This window comes from Nannospalax galili, unplaced genomic scaffold, assembly GCF_000622305.1.
Source record: "Nannospalax galili isolate Female #2095 unplaced genomic scaffold, S.galili_v1.0 scaffold286, whole genome shotgun sequence".
NCBI lineage: Eukaryota > Metazoa > Chordata > Mammalia > Rodentia > Spalacidae > Nannospalax > Nannospalax galili.
The window spans coordinates 1,999,441-2,014,565 of NW_008359442.1; the positions used below are offsets into that span (position 1 = coordinate 1,999,441).

At 41.2% G+C, this 15,125-nt stretch overlaps 1 protein-coding gene across 4 annotated transcripts in view; it reads left to right on the forward strand.

The window, feature by feature from the left end:
• Clhc1 (clathrin heavy chain linker domain containing 1) overlaps positions 1 to 15,125 on the forward strand; it is a 52,503-nt gene that overhangs the window by 1,298 nt on the left and 36,080 nt on the right. Inside the window, exons 2-5 of one of the 4 annotated variants that reach the window (XM_029558657.1) lie at positions 1,238 to 1,381; positions 2,541 to 2,624; positions 6,241 to 6,499; positions 12,788 to 12,975. In XM_029558657.1, coding sequence (XP_029414517.1) covers positions 6,323 to 6,499; positions 12,788 to 12,975 — 365 coding nt within the window. In that variant the 5' untranslated portion in view covers positions 1,238 to 1,381; positions 2,541 to 2,624; positions 6,241 to 6,322. Of the gene's footprint in view, positions 1 to 1,237; positions 1,382 to 2,540; positions 2,625 to 6,240; positions 6,500 to 12,787; positions 12,976 to 15,125 lie in introns of those variants that run through there. The other 3 variants (XM_029558656.1, XM_029558658.1, XM_029558659.1) reach the window with 3 other exon arrangements.

Here is a 15,125-nt window from a genome sequence, read left to right on the forward strand (position 1 = left end):
GTGTGCATACATACCCACAGCCATATTAATTAAATCTTGAAAAATAAATAAGGTAGGACATTATTAATAATGTCAGTTAAGAACAGTTGATGCTAAGAGTGACAAGCTGAGTTCTAACCACATGCCCTCTGACTTCCACACAAGCCCCATGGCGCTGATGCCCAACTAACTAAATGTAATAAGATTTTAAGATTTTTTTGTTGTTATCTTTTTGAAACAGGATCTCCCTGTAGCCCCAGCTGGCCTGGAATTCACTATGTAGACCAGGCTAGCCTCAAACTCACAAAGATGTGCCTGCTTCTGCCTCCCAAATGCTGGTACTAAAGGCATGCGCCACCACACCCTGCTTATTTCCTTTAACTTTTTTTTTTTTTTTTTTTTTTTTTTTTTTTTTTACTGTATTGAGACAGGGTCTTCCTGTAGCCCCAGCTGTCCTGGAACTCACTATGTAGACTAGGCTGGCCTTGAACTCCCAGAGATCTGCCTGCCTCTGCCTCCTGAGTGCTGGATTTAAAGGCATGCACCACCATGCCCCACCTTCCTTTAACTTTTATATTTTACTACTTGCAATGATTTTATTTGTCCTGTTTTACTAGATTGTAAGCTCCAAGGAGTAAAGGACTATATTTTCTTTATCTTTAGCTATAAAATACTGTCTGGGGCTTAACAGATATTCAATAAATGATGGTTGAATTAATAAATAAACAAATTTATTTCCTACTTGAGAAAGCTTTGGGCTGGTCAGATGGCTCAGTGGGTTGAGGTTCTTGCTGCCAATCCTGATGATCTGAGTTTGATCCCAGGGACCTACATGATAGATGGAGAGCATTGACTCCAACAAGTTTTCCTTTATTCTCCACATGTGCGCCATGATAAGTGCACATCCACACTCACAGAGACAGTAAATAAATACCTTTTTTTTCGGTCTTTTTGAGACAGGGTCTCCCTGTAGCCCCAGCTGTCCTGGAACTCACTATGAAGACCAGGCTGGCCTTGAACTCACTGCCTCTGCTTCCCAAATGCTGGGATTAAAGGTGCGCACCACCACGCCTGGCTATAAATACCATTTTTAAAAACTAAAAAACTTCTTATTGTTTATGACCTTGTTGGAACTCCTTAATGTCCTCTTGTAAACTTTACCAACTCATTAGCATATGGATAAATTTGGTCTTTTAAACTTTAAAATTATTCTGTGTCTCCTGTATGTGGTACTTAAAATTTGTATATGTTATTTCAGGTAACCGGATATCAATTATATTGCCAAAACATCATAAAAATGGTTTAAACATTTACTCAAGTCAGCTTTGTTTATAATAGTGAAAATGTCAATGGTTAAATAAATTATGGAATGTCACCATGCAACACGGTACAATCTTTAGAGGTAATCTTTTTCAATTTTTTTATTCCTTGGCAGTTTCATGCTTGTACATAATGAATTGTAGTCCTCTCACCCCCATTACCCTGTCCTCCCCTTCTTCCTGCTAAAACCCTAATTCCCAACAGATCTCTTTCTTACTTTCATGTCTTATGTGTGTGTGTGACCCACTGAGTATATTTTATCTCATTTCATTTCATTTAGAGACAGGGTCTCACTATGCATTCCTGGCTAGCTTGGAACTCACTATATAGACCAGAACTCCTGCCTCTGCCTCCTAAGTGCAGTGATTAAAGGCATCCTCCGCCAAGCCCAGGCCGCAAGTCATGATTTTTTTATTAATTTTATTTTATGTGTATTGCCTGTATGTGTGTAGGTGCTCCCTTGCTGTACAGTGCCACTGGAGGTCAGAAGAAAGCATTGGATCCCCTGGAACTGGAGTTAGAGATGATTGTTAGCTGCCATGTGGTGCTGGGAATTGAACCCAGATCCCCTGCAAGAGCAGTCAGTACTCTCTAACCTTTGAGCCATCTCTCCAGCCCATGGTTTCTAAAAAAAATAATTTTTTTTGAGACAGGGTCTCCCTGTAGCCCCAGCTGTCCTGGATTCATTATGGAGACCAGGCTGATCTTGAACTCAGAGAGATCCACCTGCCTCTGCCTCCCGAGTGCTGGGATTAAAGGCGTGCGCCACCACACCTGACTTTAAAAAAATATTTTTCCTTGTTTCCTTTTGTCCCACATCCTATCATTTGTTGTTGATTTTTGGTTTGTTTAATGATAGCCATTCTCATAGGGGTGAGATGGAATCTCAGTGTAATTTTGATTGTCATTTCCCTGATGGCTAAAGATGTTAAGTGTTTTTTGTATATCTATTTGGCCATCTGTAGGAAGTCATTTTTTTAAGGCTTTTTAGCAACATGAGGAAGTGTTTTTAATATTAAGTGAAAAAATAGAAATACAGTTGAATATAGAGTTTGACCCTAATTTTTGTAATTGTAAAGATTAGAAGGAAATGTACCAAAATATTAAATAGTGATTTTCTTTGGGTATTGGGATCTTGGGTAATTCTGTTTTCCTCACTAATTGCCTTTGATTTCTGTTTACAAAGTTTTATATATGAATATATATTTCTGTAAATGGAGGAAAATGTTTTGTCTTACCAGACATCTTCAGACAAGCCAAGGATTCTGTCTCAAGCTAAAGTGGATAGATATTAAGACCCAACTTCTGTATCCAACTTCAACTGGGTATTGATTCTTTGAAAAAGCAATGTTCTGAAGTAGACTGAAAACCATACTCTGAAAGAAACCCTTACTTTTGACATCATTAATGGATATTTTATTTTCTTTGGGTTCTTTGTGGTGCTAGAGGTTGAACCCAGGCAGATTCAAGGTTGAACCAGGCAGAGTCAAGGCACGCACTTTATCACTGACTTACGTCCTTGGCACTGATGCATGGATTTCTAACAGAAGTCTTTTTGAGACAGGGTCTCACTGTAGCCCCAGCTTGCCTGGGATTCGCTATGTAGACCAGCTGGCCTGGAGCTCAAAGAAATTCACCTGCCTCTGCCTCCTGAGTTCTGGGATTACAGGCATGCACCACCACACCCAGCATCTTCTTACTTTTTAATTAGTACTTTAACTTTAAGGTGGGAATTATGGGGGCTGGAGAGATGGTTCCGTGGTTAAGACCATTGTCTGCTCATGCAGAGTGCCCTGGTTCGATTCCCAGTACTCACATAGTGGCTAACAATATGCTGTAACTCCATTTCCAGTGGGATTTGACCCCCCCATCTTCTGACTTCTGCAGGCACTGCACTACATGGGTGCACTTACATGCAGGCGATACACTCATACACATAAAATAAAAATAAATAATTTTAAAACTTTTTAAAAAGAATGAGAATTACAGAACTGGAGAGATGGCTCAGCTGTGAGTGCTGGCTGCTCTTTCAGAGGACCTGAGTTGGGTTCTCAGCCTTCACATGGCAGCCAATTATCTGTAACTCCAGCTCCAGGGGATTCAACACCCTCTTCTGGTCTCCACTGACATTGCACACTTGGTAACTTAGATTCAGGGAAAACACTCATGAAAACACATGAAATAAAAATAAAATTAAAAAAGAATAAGAATTAGCAGGGTGTGGTGGCACACTCCCTAATCCCAGCACTCAGGAGGCAGAGGCAGGCGGATCTCTGTGAGTTCAAGGCCAGCTTGGTCTACATAGTGAGTTCTAGGACAGCTGGGAGTACAGGGAGACCCTGTCTCAAAAAAAGACCGAAAAAAAAAGAACAACAATTATAATAAAATTTATCATAAAATTAGTTATTTAGCCAGGCATGGTGGTACATGCTTATAATCCTAACACTTGTAAGGTGGAGTCAGGAAAATGAGTTCAAGGTCACTCTCAGCTACATACGGAGTTTAAGGTCAACCTGTATTAATCAAAGCAAAAAACTAAACAAAAAAGCCACTCACCCTAATTATTTCTAACTATTGTGTGATGGGTGACAATGACAAGGCCAGGCGGGCACTATGGTAGAGAAGTATTTGGCCTTGTTTATACCATCAAGAAACATGCACAAGCCAAGAGTGGTGGTGCACGCCTGTAATCCCAGCACTCAGGAGGCAGAGGCAGAGGCAGGTGGATTTCTGTGAGTGTGAGGCCAGCCTGGTCTACATAGCAAGTTCCAGGACAGTTGGGGTTACAGGGAGATCCTGTCCAAAAAAGACAAAAGAAGAAGAAGAAGAAGAAGAAGAAGAAGAGGAGGAGGAGGAGGAGGAAGGGGAGGGGGAGGGGGAGGAGGAAGAAGAAAGAAGAAGAAGAAGCAGTTGCTTATACACAGGCTAGGCATGGTGGTATATGCCTCTAATTCCAGCATTCCAGAGGCAGAGGCAGGTGGGGCTCCGTAACTCCAGTTCCGAAGAACCTGACACCCTCTTCTGATCTCTGTGGGCATTGGAGAACACAGATGCACTTATGTACGTACAGGCAATACACTCATGCACATAAAATAAATTTTTTTTTTAATTTAAAGGGGGAAAGGATTTGGCACCATTCTGGGAAGCAGGGAACAGGGAGCAGGTGAGTCAGCCTGCCTTGGACCCCGTGGGGTGCCGGGAGACCTCATGAGGACCCTGTGGACCCCTCACGGAACTCTGTGGGTAACCATCAATGGAAGCCCAATAGACAGATGGCTCAATGAAGGTGCTACAGATGAAAGGTCGAAGCAGGGTGGTATAGCCTAAAAACCTTTAGGACTCTAAAGAGTACACTGCAAAGAACGCTGCATAGATGGGAAAAGACTGAGGAAAAACAGACAATTAAAATGTTTCATGTTCTATTTTAAGCTAAATGTACCCTGAGCAGGTACTAAAGAAAATGACAAAAAGGAAGAGTTTTAGTTAAATGACTAGCCAGGCCTGCTTTATATGCTTCCTCCAAATCTCTTAGCTAGAAATAACTTTAGAAACTTGGAGACAGTTCAGCTAAGACAACAGACTATCCATTTGGGAAAAAAAATAAAGACTACTACACACTGTGCTCAAACCAAATTTCATAAAACTATTATCTAAATGTAATATAGTTATGCAAGTATTAGAGACTATTGGACTTTTTTTTTTTTTTTTGGTATTTTTTGAGACAGGGTCTCCCTGTAGCCCCAGCTGACCTGGAACTCAACTATGTAGACCAGGCTGGCTTTGAACTCCCAGAGATCCAGCTGCCTCTGCTGGGATTAAAGGCGTGTGCCACCATGCTCGGCCATGGAATTTTTTATCATCTGAAATAAGTCTTTCCTAAGGAACCTAAAGCTCATAGAAAATGGCTGACATTCATAAATGAATAAAGTGAAACATACCATAAAAAAAAAATTAAAGGGGTAGGGAGTATACTTCAATGGTAGGGTGCTTACTTAGCATATGCAAGGCCCCAAGTTTGATTCCCCAGCACTGCAAAAAATAAGTTAAAAAGGAAGTATTGAGTTAAACATAAGAAGCCATCAATTAAATGATACATACAAAGGAGTCTGGTTAGTAAAGGAAAAGGGTTTTCCAAATTATTATCATGTGTGTTATATTATTATCATTATGATATGTGTTTATTGGGGACCTACATGCCATGGCATACTTATGGAGGCCAGAGGACAGCTCTGTATAGCATTTCTCTCCTTCCACCTTTACACGGGTTCTAGGGCTCAAACCGAGGTCATTAGACTTTCATGGAAGTGCTTTACCTGCTGAGCCATCTGGCTAGCCCCAGGGGAAGAATTCTTAATTGACTGGTACTTGATATTGATATTCCAGAGGTCTCTCCTATGACACCAGAATAACATGGATATTTTAGTTCACTGGTAGTGAAATAAATAGTTTATTTACCTCAGGGCTGGAGAGATGGCTCAGTGTTTAAAAAACAGTGATTAAAAATTCTTTCTGCTCCTCCAGAGGACCTGGGTTTGATTCCCAGCACCCATATCAGGCAGTTCAAAACTGCCTGTAACTCCAGTTCCAAGGACTCTGACACCCTCTTCTGGCTCTGCAGCACCAGTACACACATGTGCACAAACATTGAATCAGGCACACACACACATACACATAAAATAAATCTTGGGGCTGGAGAGATGGTTTAAGAGCACTGACTGCTCTTGCAGAGGACATGGATTTGGTTCCCAGCACAATATGGTGGCTAACAACCATCCCTAACTCCGGTTCCAGGGAATCCGACACCCCCTTCTGACCTCTGGGGGCATTGCATGATGTGGGTGTTCTTGCATGCAGGCAATACAGCACATAAAAATAGAAAACAAATATTTGGCTTAATATATTTAGGTTTTTAGATTAACTCATGGCCATTTTTTCTTTCAGGTTCACCAAAGTTTTGGCTTTGTTACAAAAGGAGGTCAAGATTTAATTTTTCTCTGGTGAACAAGCTTACAGATTAGGATTTATGTCAGTCCAAGAAATGAAGAAACATGCAGTCCTCCCTCCAATCATTAGTAGAAGTGACAAGGAGTTTTTGGAAAGTATTCGAAGATACATAATTACAGAGATGGAAAGAGTGGGCTGCAACGAGGAGGGACCTGCCGATGAGTATTTCATCATATACCGAAATGTTTTCAATAAGGTACCACAATGCTCTTAAGACAAGGAAGTTTCCATGAGGATGTAATGACCACCTCAGTAACACTGCTTGACTGACCACATTCCATTTGTCCATTTTGAGAAATTAATGCATCCAACTAGTGAAAATGGGATGAATAGGGAAAATGCAATGCTGTGTTTATGTCTTCTGACTGCTAGTGAGAGTATCAGTTACTTTAGCTTAGCAAGCTGTTTTTTAATCAGCTTAACTGTGCCCTCTCATAACCATTTTGACCTTTCTATGGGAAGGTACTATGTGAAGGAGTTGGGCCGTGAACAAGAACCCAGTAGTTTCTTGTTTTGGGTTTTGTTTGTGGTGTTACCAAACCTTGATTTAGATGTGATGCAGCATATTAGATTGAGATCTCTTGAGCCAGGTGCAGTGGCATATGCAGGTACTAGATGCTAGGGGGGCTGAGGCTGGAAAGTCCCTTGAGATTAAGAGTTGGAGGCCACCACTGGCAACATTGTGAGACGTCCAAGTTCAAAATCAATCAGAAGTTTAATATAAAAATTTTGAGACCATCTGGGTGTGGTGGCATATGCCTTTAATTCCAGCACTCAGGAGGCAGTGGCAGGTAGATCTCTGTGAAAATGAGGCCAGTCTGGTCTACATTGTGAGTTCCTGGCCAAGTGGGGCTACGTAGGGAGACCCTGTCTCAGAAAGTGGAAAAAAAAATTTTTTTTTGAGACCTCTTAGAAGTGGATGAGGGGTTTGATTGATCTTAACACTGGAAATAATAGAGCCAGATTAGAAAATGTTATAGCTTTATACAGCATGTTTGATTGCATTCTTTACAATTTTAGAAATAACTGGCTCCTTAGGAGCAACTGTAGTATGTTCATTGTTCATTTTTGTCTAGCATTATCTTTGCCATACCTTGGAAGATGCCCAGACAGCAAAGTAAGTGAAATCATCATCCTTTCCTCTCTGTGGAGGAAGTACTTATCTTAAGACAGTTGGTTCCTCTCAAAGTAAAACAGCTGCAGGCAAAATAGGAATTCTGACTTACTATGAAGCCCTGGCCAAGGTGGAACTCTGTGTAGACGAGTCTGAGCTTGAACTCAGAGAGCTGCCGGTCTCTGCCTCTCATGTGCCACCACGCCCAGCAGAATTCAGCCTTTTGGTTAATTTTTAGACATTACAATGAGTTTTGTTTTTCTCTAAATTAACCTAGTCCTGTTCCCATCCTACTCCCCCCCTCCCCCACCAGGATCTTTGGGTGGTTAATGGGTTGCTGAGGGAAGGAGAGACATTTCCTTCAATGGTGTAGCCTCTGGTAAATTACCTTTGCAGCCCTTATTAAACTCTTGAAGTCACCAAAAACAAAACAACCAGAATGAAAGGAGGAGGGGAGCTAGTTGAGAAGAGGAAGGAGATTAAAACTAAAAATACCTGCAAGAAGATGTCATAATGAAGCTGTTATCCGTGATTAATATAGACTAATAAAAAAAATTAAAGCCTAGTGTCTCACTCTAAGGAAAAGTAAGTAAGCACAGGGGAGGATGGAGAGTTGGCTCAATGATTAAGAGTACTAGCTGTCCTTACAGAGGACCTGGGTTCAGTTCCTAGCACCCGCATGGTGGCTAACAACTGTTTGTAACTCCAGTTTCAGGGATCTGACCCTCTCTTCTGACCTCCGGAGGCATTGTGCACATAGATGCAACTATATGCATGCAGGCTAAAGACTCACACATGAAATTAATTAATTAATTTTTAAAAAGTAAGCATGGGCTGGGAATGTAGCTCAGTTGGTAGAGCCCTTGCCTAGCATGCACAAGGCTCTAGGTTCCATCCTCAGCACCACATAGTTTGAACCTGGCATGGTGGCACATACTGGGAGGTAAAGGCAGGTTGATCAGAAGTTCAAAGGTCATCCTCAGCTGTGTAGTGAGTTGAAGGCCATCTTAGGATATATGAGACCAAAGAAAAAGTAATGAAAAAGTGCAGAGTGTAGGGATATATATCTACCAAAGAAATAAAGGAAAGTGATGTATATGTGCTAGTTTTAATTGTCAACTTGACATAATATAGAATCATGTGGAGAGAGGGTCTCAATATATAATTGTCTAAATTAGGTCGGCCTGTGGGCAAGCTTGTGAGAAAATTTTTATGTGTATGAGTGTTTACATGCATATATGTAAGTGCACTCATACCTGCAGTGCCCATGAGGTCAGGAGAGGGTGTTGGATCCCTTGGAACTGGAGTTATGACCATTGTTAGCTGCCATGTGGGTGCTGGGAAACAAACCCAGGTCCTCTGCAAGAGCAGCTCCAACCTGTGTGAGAATTTGTTAACTGGGTCAGTTGAGGTGGAAAGACCCACATGATGTGGCCATCACTGCCTCATAAGATGGGCCTTGAACTGTGGAAGAGTGAAGAAAGCAAGGTGAGCACCAAGGCATGCACGCACTCATTCTTTCTGTTCTTGACCATCATGTGACTAGCTGCTTCAAGTTCCTACAACCTGTGCCTTCCTCAGAGATGGACTGTAACCTTGAACTGTGAGCTAACTTAAACCTTTTCTCAGGGTGTTTTATCACAGCAACAGGAAACGAATCTAGGATGATATGTATAATAGTAGAAGGTAGGAAAAGAATCTTTTCTTCTAAATCATTCAAGAGAACAACCCTATCTTTTAGAATTGGTACATTTAGTATATACCTTCATTTTATATGTTGTTGTGATGTTGCTGTTGGTCTTTTGCTTGTTAGGGAATGTATTGGGTGAATATTTACATACAGACAGTATCTTGAATAGGTTTCATAACTACCAAGTCATGCTGAGCCTCTGCATTTGTGAAATCAGCAAATGAAAATTATGTCACTGTGACTTGCTTATCTTTGCATGTCTGAATGCTAACTAAGACTTACTCTTGCTGGAGATATCTGCTTTACATTAGTATAATTATAGTGAAGTCATTTTGAAGTTGGTGTTGGCATATTTAATTCTAAGAGGAAACATCTAGATTAAATTTAAAACCTATATCTACATTCCTTTGTTCTCTCCCCTCTAAGAGTTTGATTTGAACTCCTTGTACATTGTGTAAGGGTAAAGTTATTTGTATATTGTAAAGAATTCTTTAGGACTGAGAGGTGATCTGAAATGGAAATCATTTGAAATCATTCGATACTTTAGAAGTAAAACAAGGACTTCTTGAAACTTGTTTTTCATTTTCTGAAGTCTCATTCATTTTCATTTAATGATTGCAGAACCAGGAAGGAAATACCGTAAAAGAATTAAGTGAGCTAACTGAGAGAAAAAGGAATGATGGGAGACTGTAGTGACAGGAAGAACCAAGTCAGGGTGCTGTTAAAGCATGGGGCTCTAGATTGTTAGAGTGCTCAGAATTTTCAAGGAAAGCTGTGAAAAGGTTTGAGGGTAAAAGTTCCCAAATTTTAAAATATTTTGTGGGTAAGGTGGAATTTCCAGCTGTGTACCTATGGTATGCCAGTTTTGCATCTTCTGTGTTTTCGATAAGCTACTCATTAGTATTCTCTTGAAATTGGTTTCTTCCAACTCACTGACGCACGTTGAGCATGGTATCACTATGATGGTATTAGCTACCCACTGGAATATGGAGTTATCTTGGAGCACTCCAAAGGACATATGAAGTAGGAAAAGCAGCAGGTGCTTCATGTGGAAAGCGTCTCCTCATTAAAGGTTCCGGTGCGGGTGGATAGCTAGTGTGGGTATGGCAAAAAGAGAATAGAGCATCTCCTCAAATATATTTTCCTATACTCGCCACAGATTAACAATCTCTTTATATCACTTTTGATGAACTGGATGTCTTCCTGGGTAACTTTTTCTAGTACTGCTTAGCTAAAGAAAACTAGTGGAGGATACTACACTCAAGAAATACAGCAGAGATAGAAAGCATAATCTCAGATTCCCAAGAAAATTTTGGATTGAGGACTCTTTATACATATATCATCAGTCCCTTCGGAAATCCTCATGAACAAACATAAATTACAATTTTTCTTTTTTCTTTTTCTTGGTCTTTTTGAGACAGGGTCTCCTTGTAGCCCCAGCTACAAGGCTGGCCTTGAACTCACAGAGACCTGCCTGCCTCTGCCTCCCGAGTGCTGGGATTAAAGGAATGCACCACCACACCTGGCCTATAATTTTTCTGTTCTTTTTTAAACCTATTTAAACTTTTTTGATGATTCATTTTTGTGTGAATAATGCATCTACAACATTAAGAAAAAATACTACTGGGGCTGGAGAGATGGCTCAGTGGTTAAGAGCACTGGCTGCTCTTGCAGAGGACCTGGGTTCAGTTCCCAGCACCCACATGGCAGCTAACAACCATCTGTAACTCTAGTTCCCGGGGAATTTGATGCTCTCTTCTGACCTCGAGGGTATTGCACAACCTGGGTGCACTTACATACATACAGAAAATACACTCATACACATAAAAAATAATAATAATAAATTAAAAAAATGGAAGAAAGCTGGGTGTGGTGGCATACACCTGTAATCCCAGTACTTGGGAGGCAGAGGCAGGTGGATCTCTGTGAGTTCAAGGCCAACCTGGTATACATAGTGAGTTTCAGAGCAGCTGGGGCTACAGGGAGACCCTGTATCAAAAAGACTTTGCTCCATTGCATATGCATTAGCTTTTCAATATAATTACTAAAATAGATCTCACATCCTCCCTTCATTTAAAGTCCCTGTTAGAATCAGAATATTGTACAACTACAAATAATTTCATAATGGATATAATCAGTCAAAATCACAGAGCTCATTCCATGGGAAAAGGTTGTTTATCAAAGGCCATTATTATTTGTTATTGTTGTTGGTTTCTTTTTGCTTTGTTTTGAGACCAATTCTCCCTGTAGCCCAACCTGGCCTAGAATCTGACCAGGCTAGCCTCTGCCTCCTGAGTACTGGGATTAAAGATGAGCACCACCAGGCCTGGTGCTGTTTTTGATTTTTGTTTTTTGTTTTGTTATAAGACAGGATCCCTCAATAGCCCCAGCTGCCTTGAAACTTGCTGTGTAGACCAGACTCACCCACACTCACAAAGTTCCATCTGCCTCTGCCAATTCAGTGCTGGGATAGAAGTGTGTGTCTGTTGGGGAACCCTGCTGTTAAGGTCGCAATGGAGCTGGGCGCTAAATGGAGGACTCCTTTCTCAGCGGGGCGCTTACTGGCTTGCTCCCGCGGCTCCTGCTCAGCCTGCTTTCTTATGCAACACAGACCCACCTGTCCAGGGGTGGCACCACCCACAGTGGGCTGGGCCCTCCCACATCACTCATCAAGAAGATGCCCTTCAGACATGGCCATAGGCCAGTCCAATAGAGGCAATTCCCCAACTGAGGCTCCCTCAACCCAGGTGTGTCAAGTTGACACTAAAGCTATCCAGCACAATTAGGCACTTGGAACGGATATGCTGGAAAAGCAGGTGAATGAGTTCAGATTTTAAGGTCTCAATGATGCCAGAGAGTAGATTTGGAGGGAGTAAAGGGTATAGAATTTAAAAATCTACAACTACCAGGTGTGGTGGTACACTCCTTTAATCCCAGCACTGGGGACGCAGAGGCAAGCAGATCTCTGTGAGTTCAAGGCCAGCTGGGGCCACAGGGAGACCCTGTCTCAAAAAGATAAAAAAAAAAAAAAATCTACAACTGAGAAATGTAGACCTTGTTGGTTTTTGTTGTTGTTTGTTTTTGAGACAGGGTCTCACTATGCAGTTCTGGCTGGCCTGAAACTCACTATGTAGACCAGGCTGGCCTTGAACTCATAGATATCCACCTGCCTCTGTCTCCCAAGTGCTAAGATTAAAGGTGTGCACCACCATGCCCAGGGACCTGGTATTATTTTAAACTACACCATATGGTATGAATTCATACATACAAAATATAATAAAAATAGCCCTTTTCTCTCTTAAATTTACAATCACAGTATCTACTATAGTGATCCTCAGAGGGCGTAATATATTCAGTGGTTACTGTTTTTAGTGTCTAGTCATGCTGAGTTTGCTTTACATTTTTTTTTCTGTCTTTTTGAAACAGGGTCTCCCTGTAGTCCTAGCTGTCCTGGCACTCACTATGTAGACCAGGCTGGCCTTGAACTCACAGAGATCCGCCTGCCTCTGCCTCCCGAGTGCTGGGATTAAAGGCATGCGCCACCACGCCTGGCTGCTTTACATTTTTTATATTTCTAATTATTAATCATGCTTCACTTAAAATAGTCCACTTGAAAGACTTTTGATTGTTGTGCCTTCTATAAAAAATTCAGTACCATAGACAGAAAAATCATATTTCAGGTAATAGACTATGTTACTGCATACAAATCCATTCTAACTTCAATCAAAAAAGAATACGACGCCTTTATTGAGGTAATAAAGAAAGGCCGAAGAACTGCATTTTATCTTCATGGAAAACTTAAAGTTTTGGCAGCAGAGCCCACAGCTTTGGTCTACCACCAGAAAAGAGCAATCCAACTGGAGGCAAAGTGAGTACATTAGTAACTAGAGGGAGTCAGCATGGTCACCTTTTTGTAATAATCTTTCATTGCAACTGACCCGGTGGTTGTGGTCTTTTTTTCTTTTATTTATTCTCAGTGTTTAGCCTTGAATTCACTATATAACCTAGGCTGGTTGTCCTTGCTCAACATGTTCCTGCCTCAGCCTCCCAAGTGCTAAGATTACTGAATTATATCATGCTTACCTTTAGCGTGATTTACCTTAATTTTTTTTAAAGAAACTCTTTTTTTAAAAAACTTTATTATTTTTATTTTGCATGTATGAGTATGTTGCCTACATGTAAGTGCACCCATGTCGTGCAGTGCCTGCAGAGGTCAGAAGAGGGCATCAAATCCCCAGGAACTGGAGCTATGGATAGTTGTTGGCTGCCATGTGGGTGCTGGGAGTGGAACCCTGGTCCTCTGCAAGAGCAGTCAGTGCTCTTAACCATTGAGTCATCTCTTCAGCCCAATTTACTTTGTTAATTTTTATCTTAAAAATAACAACTTTGGGGGCTGGAGAGATGTCTCGGTGGTTAAGAACACTGGTTTTTCTTGCAGAAGATCCGGGTTCGAATCCCAGCACCCACATGGCAGCTACCAACTGTCCATAACTCCAGTCCCAGGGGATCCAACAGCCTCTTCTGACCTCCATGGGCCTTGCACGACATGGGTGCACTTACGTACATGCAGGCAATACATGCATACACATAAAATAAAAATAAATAAAACTATTAATCTTGTTTGAGAATTTGATGATACCTGTTAGTGTAATGGCTGATACACTATTAGATAATAAAGGCATGTAGTTACTCCAGGCAATTTCCTATGGATGATTGACAGTACAATTTCACAATTCCTACCTGGATTATGGCACTTAATTTTGTGATGCACAAAGGTAAGTAATCTCCTGAAGAGAATAAAGTGCTTTTAAAAATATTTTATTATTTTTATTTTATGTGTTTGAGTGTATTGCCCACAGTGTGTGAGTGCACCTGTGTCGTGCAATGCCACAGAGGTCAGAAGAGGGCTTTGGATTCCCCTGGAACTGGAGTTAAGGACGGTTCATAGCCACCATGTGGGTGCTGGGAATTGAACCCAGGTCCTCTACAAGAGCAGTCAGTGCTCTTAGCTGCTGAGCCATCTCTCCAGCCCTTAATCACAGCCATTAAAGGCTAAGGCTAACAACCAAAAAATAAAGTGCTTTTTAAAGAAAATCTCATTATGTGGCCCTGCTGACCTCAAGCTTACAGCAGTCCTCCCATCTCATCCTCCCAAATGCAAGGATTACAGGTGTCAGCCACCATGCCTGGCTAAAATACTTTTGTAGAGTAGTCTCATGTTTTTAATGTTAACATTTGGCAAATTAAAGACAAATAGAGCATTTTAAGTCATCCTGGAAAATTTTGAAAAGTTTTACTTTCACCACCAGAAACGTGGCTTGGCCACTTGTTGGGACGGACCTTCCTCTTTGGGAAAATTGCCACATAAATTTTTTTTTTTTTAATGTTGTGGCTGGAGAGATGGCTCACCAGTTAAGAGCTCTGGCTACACTTGTAGAGGACCTGGATTTGGTTTCCAACCCCACGTGGCCATTAGCAGCTTCCCATAACTCCAGTTCCAGGGGATCTGATGTCGTCTCTGGTCTGTGTGGGTATTGTACACACATGGTGCACTTACATACATACAAGCAAAACACTCATATACATAAATCAAAAAATGTTGAATCAAAAATTTAAAAAATTTAATCTTAACAAAAGCATCAGAAAGTGGATAAGGTAGAGGCTATTGGGGTGAAATCTGACACAAAACAAAAGATAAACAGCACTAGCCTGGTTGACACAGAGGACACTTATTAAAACTTGCTACATGGGAGGCATGGGAAGGCATGCCTCTCACCCAGCACTTGGCAGTCTGAGACAAGAGTGTCACAAGGCCAGCTTGGGATACAGAGTGAGACCCTGTCACAAACAACAACCCCCTCCCCATAGCAACCCTTTTCTAGGAACCTTAAGTTTCAGTATTGATTATGTGAAGAGGATAAAGCACAAAACTTAGGATCTACTGGCTGTCTACTGGGAAACCCTCCTATATAAAATGATGCTGGTAAATGAACCCATCTTAGTATAGTTGCACTGTGT